This window comes from Sciurus carolinensis, chromosome 8 (genome assembly GCF_902686445.1).
Source record: "Sciurus carolinensis chromosome 8, mSciCar1.2, whole genome shotgun sequence".
Classification (NCBI taxonomy): Eukaryota; Metazoa; Chordata; class Mammalia; order Rodentia; family Sciuridae; genus Sciurus; species Sciurus carolinensis.
In genome coordinates, this window is record NC_062220.1 from 12,500,058 (window position 1) to 12,508,074 (window position 8,017).

At 43.0% G+C, this 8,017-nt stretch overlaps 1 protein-coding gene across 1 annotated transcript; it reads right to left on the reverse strand.

Moving 5' to 3' along the window:
* Window positions 1–441: 441 nt before the first annotated feature.
* Window positions 442–5,212, reverse strand: Pip (prolactin induced protein). The gene is made up of 4 exons (XM_047560769.1): window positions 5,118–5,212; window positions 4,181–4,292; window positions 882–996; window positions 442–566 (listed from the first exon to the last, which is right to left on the reverse strand). The coding sequence occupies exons 1-4, from the start codon at window positions 5,210–5,212 to the stop codon at window positions 442–444; spliced, it is 447 nt and encodes a 148-aa protein (XP_047416725.1).
* Between the last annotated feature and the right edge of the window lie 2,805 nt (window positions 5,213–8,017).

Sequence of the window (8,017 nt, forward strand, 5' to 3'; positions counted from 1 at the left end):
TTGTCACTGCTTGAAAAGCAGCCTGGCTTCACTGCATGCAGAATAACTCCCCTCTCCTGGGATCTGAAGGCAGACCTAGAGGGCAATGGGATGAGGAAGAGCAAGAAACAGGGAGACTTGGCTGCCCATCCTGACTCTGAGTTTTGGGGCTACTGCCTTCCTCTCTGGGAGTACGGCTTTTTTCTTCCCTACTTCTTTTGCCTTCTTTATACCAAAGGGTATGGGGTAGTGAGAACCTATAAATTTCCTAAATAAAGTTTCATTGAAAAAGTAATGTTCTAGAAATTTAGGGTATTGTGGGGATTTTCAGTATAGACTTTGGAGGAAAGACAAAACAAAATATGGAGAAACTCTTGAGTAGTTTATTTTACAGAACAAAACAGATACCCCAGCCAAGCTTACTTGGAGAAAACCACATGGATTCTGGTGGACGTGTTTCCATTATTCTATGACCAGGGTACGCAAAGTATAATATCGATTTGCTTCGTTGGGAACCACTGAAATATCTTGAACACAGATATTTGCCTCTTTAATTATGTCAACCACTACTGCAATTTTTGCAGTCTCTGGAAAAGATGAGGACAAAGATCATTTCTTGAACATTCTAGTGTCCTCTCTCTTCTGCTGAGATTGGGCGCCTGCCCACTAGGGTTCATATTCCCCAAATCACTTACAAATTGATTTCCCTTCTTATCTTTTCTCATGCAGTGCCTCCCTTTTACAGCTTGGGCTTTGTCCCCATGGACTCCCCCTGGGGTCCTCCTCCTCAGCTGCCCCTCCATTCTTTCCCCAAAGCTTGTGCTGAGCATTTGTTTCTGGTCTTCCTCACTGGAGTGGGGGGTGTGTGAATAACTCCTTCCTTGGACATCACTTGTACTTACTGTTGCTCTGAAAGTCCCATAAAAAGGTTAATGGATTATCTTCACAGAGACAGCGGGTGTATTTGTAGTTGAAGGCACCTTCAATTGGGAGGTTGCTTTGGAGGTGAGCTTTAACCTGGTGGGAAGAGAGTACTCAGTGTTAGTCTGGAGAACAGGAAGTGGAGGAAAAGACAGAGAACAAGAAGGCGGAGGTGGGCTAGAGGCATAGAGGAGCCCACTTCTGGGGTGTCCTTTCATGGGTCAGTCAGCATCAGGTTCTCAAACTCCTGCCTCAGAAGTGTGGGCATGAGACTCAGGAGGGGATAGGAAGATGCTCCTATCCAAGGCCAAGGAGAGCTCTTCCCTGAGCAACCATTCTTCAGGGAGCAACTTGCTTTAATTAACAGTTGGAGCTTTGGGGGATTGACCTGCATCAATCAAGGTTTCTTTGGTCTGTGACCAGTGAGACAGCATTCTGGCTGCTCAGGTGAACACGACAGAGTCAGACCTTGTTGTCAGTCCGTGAAGGGGCCCTCCTGATGCTGCAACCTGGTATGACAAAAGTTAGGACTTTCCCTCCGACGTCCTCCACGGTGAGATGGAAACAGCCATGGAATCTGAGGCCTGGCTCTTAGGTAAGTAAACAGAACCATGCTGGTTCTTTTCTTTTTCCCTCTTTTAGCTTGAGAATGCTTTAAGATCTCCAATTATTGCTTATGTCAATTTCAGTTGTCTAGTTAGCATTTTTATCCTGAGATCCATCCACCCAGTGGATGGAATCTGTGGATGGAATACACTAAGTCTGTGAACTCAGGTGGAAAAAAAAAATTGTATCTTTACTTTACCCAGCTTTACCTGAAATTTAGCATCCCTTCAGTTATGAAAATCATCAATGCTACACGATCGCCTCAGCAGCATATGCAACTTTTCCATCAGGAGAAACAAAATACACTTCACCGGTTCACATACCTTGTCCATGGCCGGCACTCATCACCACCCTGAGCCAAAGGTGGTAACTAAAGAGGCTGCACCACATGGCGGAAGCACCCACAGCCTGCCCATCCCTGAAGTTTGCTCAGGTACCTGGCAACTCTGCCCTGACTAACCCTCCACCTTATCCCCCTTGAAATGCTGCTCAGAATACCTGGGGAGGGGGGGTGGGTCCTTGTGTTTAGAGAAGCCTACCTTGCCTTATTTACTTTTTAAAAATCACATTTACAATAAATAAAATATCACGAATGGGAATTTCAACAATTGCAACAAAAATATCAGAATCCAGTGGAACTCCAGCTTGGCATGAAAAAATGACGTGTTGTCAAAGGCCAGCACAATTAATTTCTTCATTCAAGCTGAGCAACAACAACCATCACAGACAATGTCTTCATGAAATGAAATGTAACTTGTTTATATCCTAAAATTTTTTTTCCAGCTAACGTATTGGTAAACACATACTCAACTATTTTTACTCAACTACTATTTTTACTCAATATGGTAGCTATTCTGTGTAATCCAATGCATTTTATACATTTAAAGCAGTTTTATGATAACTATTTCATACATTTTATGAGACCAGTAAAATTGTCCATAATACAAACATGCTTAAGTACTGTGTTTAACCCCAAGTGTTCTTTAGACTTAAAGTTTTATAGGATATTTATGTTCAAATATATAATTATAGGAACAATCTATTCTTCTTTGATTCTAAAATAAACAAATGGGAGCCCAAAACCTCAATGTATCAAAAATTCAGTTGTAGAAGTATTATAATTGATAGAAAATTAGGTGGTATAAACTTCAAATTTATATAAACAAATTATATTTTCCTAAAAGTATTAAAAATAGGGATGTTTTTGTACTTATACATCCTTTTTTGATTGAAAGTTACAAACACAATTGGTTGACTAAAACTAATACCATTTCCTTTTACATGAGAGATTTCCTGTTTGCACAATTACTCAGTCTAAAAAGTTCCTTATTCTTTTTATTTGCACTTGGGTGGGTTTTTAAAGGTCACTCTATTTTATTGTACTAACAAGATGCTTAAAAGTGTAATTTTATTGATCATAAAATTACATGTCATTTTATTTATTTAAACACACTTTATTATGCCTATCACTTCTTTAGGGGCAGAAACAGACTTTCATTATCTATCACCATGAGAAACTACCATTATTACAAAAATTTTATGCTATGTTATGTACACATTTTCCCCATTCTCATCTTTAGTTTTGATTAAACAAATCACAAAATTGGAAACTATGACTCAGCCTCCCTCACACCCAATTTAGCATACATGGCTCAGATTCTTGGACTTCAAACAGAAAAATTTGACAAAGCAACTGGAATATTCTATGCTTTATGATCAGGAATCTTCTACCAGAATAGAGATATTTCCAGAATATATTTAGAAGAATAGCTATCTTCTTGTTTCCAATTTTGTGTCTTCTTTAATCATGGTCCTTAAATCTCACTCGAATCAGGAAACTCATGTTGTAGGGAAATACAGAGTGATGTAATGCTCTAACCTCAAGCTGCTCCAATGGAATACAGCTTCCTTGGAATACAGCTTCTGCATGCTCTGGAGTTTGTTAGAAATTTAGAAGCTCTAGTTTCTCTCTAGACCTTGGAATCAGAATCCACCCTTTGACAAGATGGCCAGGTGAGTTTTGGGCTCATCATGATTTGAGAACTTTGGTTCTACTGCGGTCTAATCTATAAATTAGACTTCTCTCCAAGAACTGCTGAACTGGGAAAAGGAGACTCTCTCTGTGGGATGGAGGGTGGGCCAGAACAAGAGCCAAATTTTGGCGACTTGAAGCAAAAGAAGAGAGGAAGTGGGAGAGAAAGGCAGACCTGGCTCAGGGCTCACTGGAGAGGAGGCACCAGGCCCTACACATGCTCCTCTTCCATACCTCAACCTACCACATGGGGTTGCAGCCAGTCCTACCAAGCACCTCCTGTCTAGGTCTCCTTCCCAGACCAATAATGCTCAGAGCCTTAGAGGAACTCTGGTTCAGTGCTTAGGCTTTTTTTTTTTTTTTAAATTTTATTTTCCCTCTTTCTCACTTCTGTTTTCTTTTTCTTTCTCATTTCTTATCCTTCTTTCTCATTTTTCCTAAACCTCTCTGGATCAGAGTTTCTTCATCTATAAAATGAGAATGGTCATCTGCCCCACGCTCCCACAATTGTTCTGAGACTCAAATAGCAAAACGAATGAGGAGGTTAAGTATGTTGTGCAATACAAAAGCGAGAGAGCAATTCAATCGTATTCCTAATTAAGTCAGATTTGTCTGGAGGTCACGCCTCAGGCCTCTACTTACCACCATGCATTCTCTCAATTCTGTTTGAAGTCTAAGTTGCACAGTGACTTCTTCATTTGCTTTTGCTGTCTGTGGCATATTCAAATCAAAATCTATCACCCTCCGTTTGGTACTGGGAGGAGAAAAACAGGGCACAGAGATCAGAAACTGGCAGGGGGACTGGGGACGGACACCACAAGGCAGGGAGATGGTGGGATTGGATGAACTACTTAGCATTAGAACCCCAGGAAGAATGGAGGAACTTTAGATTATGTGGAAGGAAATGGGGGGCGGTATGAAAAATGGTGGACTGAGACAGACACCATTACCCTAATGGTGTCCTATGAATGGTATGAATCTATATTGTGTACAACCATAGAAACGAAATGATGTACCCCATTTGTGTACAATGAATCAAAATGCAGCCTGTAAAAATAAAAAAAAAAATTAAATAAAAGAACCCCAGGAATTTTTGCCTGTGGGTTGGTCTGGATGTTGTGTATGGATTTAGTTTCATTTCAAAAAAAGCAACTGGGATTCTACTTAAAATGGAGGATCTTCCCTTTTTTTTTTTCATTGACAAAATAGAACAAATTTAAAAACAGAAAAAAAGAAAATTCAAGTACAACAGCACATGTCATTTACTAATAATACCCTGTAGGTTCTGCTGCTTTATCTGCTGTGGGATGCGGGAGCCGAGTCACCCTTAGGAGAAGACTGCATAGCCACAGAGTCACATCAGGCAAACAAACACCTCCATGCACTGACTTTTTAGGACTGTCCTTGAAGATCCTCCTTCTTTGGTTTTGGATAGCGTCCAGGAATTAGTATTTACTTGGTTCCTTGGAACGCTAGTTCAAGGAAGTCATACAAATCTATAGGAAGGCATGTACAGATTTCCTGATCAGGAGAGGAGCCCTCCCTAAGGTTTCCCCGTGGAAGGAAGGACTTAGCTCACGTGTTTTCCTGAGCTCTGCTGAGGCCCAGCTGCAGGCATAGGACCAGGAGCAGGGCGGTAAGGCCAACCCTGAGTGGCAACTGGAGAGAGCGCATGCTGGAGGAGGCAGAGGTGACTTCCCGGAGCAGTGGTATTCCTGGTGTCCAGTATGCTTCTTAAATATAAGTCAAGGAAGAGGAGGAGCTGCCAGGTAGGTCCATGGAGTGAATCACCCAATCCCACTTCCTGCTCGTGATCTTTCCTTGTTGAACTCAACTTTATTTTTCTTCCTTATTTTCTCAACATCGGAGCCTCTCAGAATGGCCCTTGCTTGGCTTACAGACATGGTTCTCCTCCTTCACTGTCTGCAGGGAGGTGTGGCCAAACCTCCCACCCCTGCTCCTTGGCGCTCTGCCAGCAGTGATCCACTGTGCTGGTGGAGTCCAGGCTGCGGCTCTAGAGCACATCAGCTTGGTCCTCTGCTACTGAGTTCCAGACAGATGCCATTCAAACATTGCCTGGGAGTGATGGGGTGATCAGGACTTCCCTAGGGACCCTCAGCAATCACACAGGATGAGAACTAGGGAAGAGGCAGGCTGCTCTGGGTGATAGAAAAGTGCCACCAGAGTAGGGGCAGGGAGGGGCAGGAGGGGGGGCAATATGAAGATGTTTGTGATTATTAAGTCCTTCTAGACTTCAGGTGTAGGGGTAAATCCTACAGATGACCAAGAGCCAAGCTTCCCAACGTCCTCAGTGCAGGGGACTAAAGAATCTTGTCATTCTAGACAGTTCCTGTACATTTGGGAGTTGGCATTCCCAAATCAGACTTTTTGGTATCAGGGAATCTGTTCGTTTCCAGTCTCGCACTTGTCTTGTGGCATAAAGCACATAGGCAGAGACAATGGAAGGGACTCCCTCCGCTGGAACAGCTCCAGCGATGTCCAGAGGAAGCCCTGGCCCAAGGGTTCCTCCCCATGCAATGATGGGGAGACTCTCTTGCTGAGAGTGGCATTTTACTATTTCTCTTTAATGAATTAGGTCAGTACTTTAGTCCATGATTTGTGCTATTTGCTCCTATTCTCCCCCAACAGGAGCCTAGCAGTGAGGGAAACCCACCTACGCATGTCGCTATAGCTAGCATTCCGAACTGAAGTCTGAATTCAGTTTCTGGATGTCTTTTTGAAATTCCTCTGCCCTGCTTGTTGTGCTCCACATTCTTGAGTTGGGCATGATTGATGTCATTCTTCACTCAGAACTTCCGCTCCTGTTGGGGTCACATGCTTTCTTCTGTCCCTGTTCCCTGAACTCAAGAACAATGCCTTCGTTCCACCCTGCGCTGGTCACAGTGACCTTCCTCATGCACATTCTTTGTCTTCATTTTCTTTACACTGTACCTTCTCTTACTTATCTGAACAATTCCTGCCAGAATGACCTAGGTGGGCCAATAGTCTTGCTGCATCAAGCCGTGAAACACTGCAGCCTGGTTCCTCCAACTGCCACCTCATTGCCTGGTCTGGGTGGAGACAGCCCCATCCTGCACACCCTGTAGCAGGGTGCTCCCTTATGCTTTTTACTGGGTTTAGCTTACAATCAGAGAGTAGGCAAATCCACCATGCCAAAATCCATGTATCCTCAGTCTGTTGCACAGTGGACAACAGAGATATCAACATTTATGGGCTTGAGTGCCTTTGGAAAAGATGGTGTTTCAGAAGCCAGATAGAATCTAAACAGCTTTTCAGCTATTTAGATGTGTAGATGATACACAGCAGTGTTTTAATAAGTTCTCTAGCAAAAGTTTGATGATAATGACAGTTTCTTGCCCATGCAATGGTTAGGGAATCTAATCTAACAGAGGACTCTTAGGGGAAAGTGTAAACTACAGCCAGTGTGCCATGAACAATGTACCAGTGGAATAAGTTTAGAAGACCAAATAGAGGTTGAAAAAAATCAGATTGTAAGCAAGTCAGGAGGGTATAGAATAGATGTGCATGGGTACAAAGGGAAGGGGTTAAGGATTAAGAATTAAGAAGAAGCTTGACACAAAAAGACAGACGACTAGAGATCTGACAGGGTTCATGGAAGAGCCAGGTAAGGAATGGCCAAAAAGAGGGAGTTATGGAAGCCAACACACCTGGAGGACATGGTCCATACCTCACACCATTCTGATATTTCAGATGCACTAGCTCACTGATCTTCATAGCAATGCCGTTACAAATTGGCATCCCGTGTTACAAATGGGAAACTGAGGGACAGAGAGATAAGTATCTAGCCTATGGAATCAAGCCAGGGGGAGCCAACTTTGGAACTGGGTTCTATGGCATTCTTGGGGAACCCTTTCATAAATAGAATACAAACTTGCAAATGTGAAAAAGATTGAGGACCCTGAAGAGGTGCCTGAAAGTAAGAAGCCCTGCTGTTTCGCTTTTTTAACGTAACAGTGAACACACTGGTGGAGGGAGCCAGCTTCAACACAGCAGTCTGACTCTAGAACCTGAGCTTTGAACCACAGCACTGCCTACAGGTGAGAACCAGTTGCAAAATTAGTAACCGGCAAAATTGAGGTTCAAAATCAAGTGGTCTGATACCAGAGTTTATGTCCTGAGAATATTTGTCTGTCCTGTTTCTTGGTGTAAGGATGTGTTCAAGTTGCGGAAGGGAAACATCACTGAGGTTTTCATAACGTGTTTAAATTGCAGCCAACAAATAACAAAGGTGTCATTGAAATCAGATAGAAGGGATATGGAGTTGGCTCTTAGAAAGCCGACTCTTCATTTCCTCTTAAGGAGTGGACATGTGAGTGCTGTAGGATTTATACAGGGGCATTGAACTTGTACTGGAGGTGCGATAACTGAGCATACGACGAGTTGCTCACCAGAGGTTACTTTCGAGCTCAGTTGAGGTGTGTGTGTGTAGCAGCGTGC

What these genes read in the sequence shown, in the direction of transcription:
- Pip (XM_047560769.1), bottom strand. Translation starts at nt 5,212, where the DNA reads ATGCGCTCTCTCCAGTTGCCACTCAGGGTTGGCCTTACCGCCCTGCTC. An exon ending in AGCAGAGCTCAGGAAAACAC is followed by an intron (nt 4,293 to 5,117) that starts GTGAGCTAAGTC and finishes TTCTCCTCCCAG; the next exon opens with TACCAAACGGAGGGTGATAG. An exon ending in AATTGAGAGAATGCATGGTG is followed by an intron (nt 997 to 4,180) that starts GTAAGTAGAGGC and finishes TCTTCCCACCAG; the next exon opens with GTTAAAGCTCACCTCCAAAG.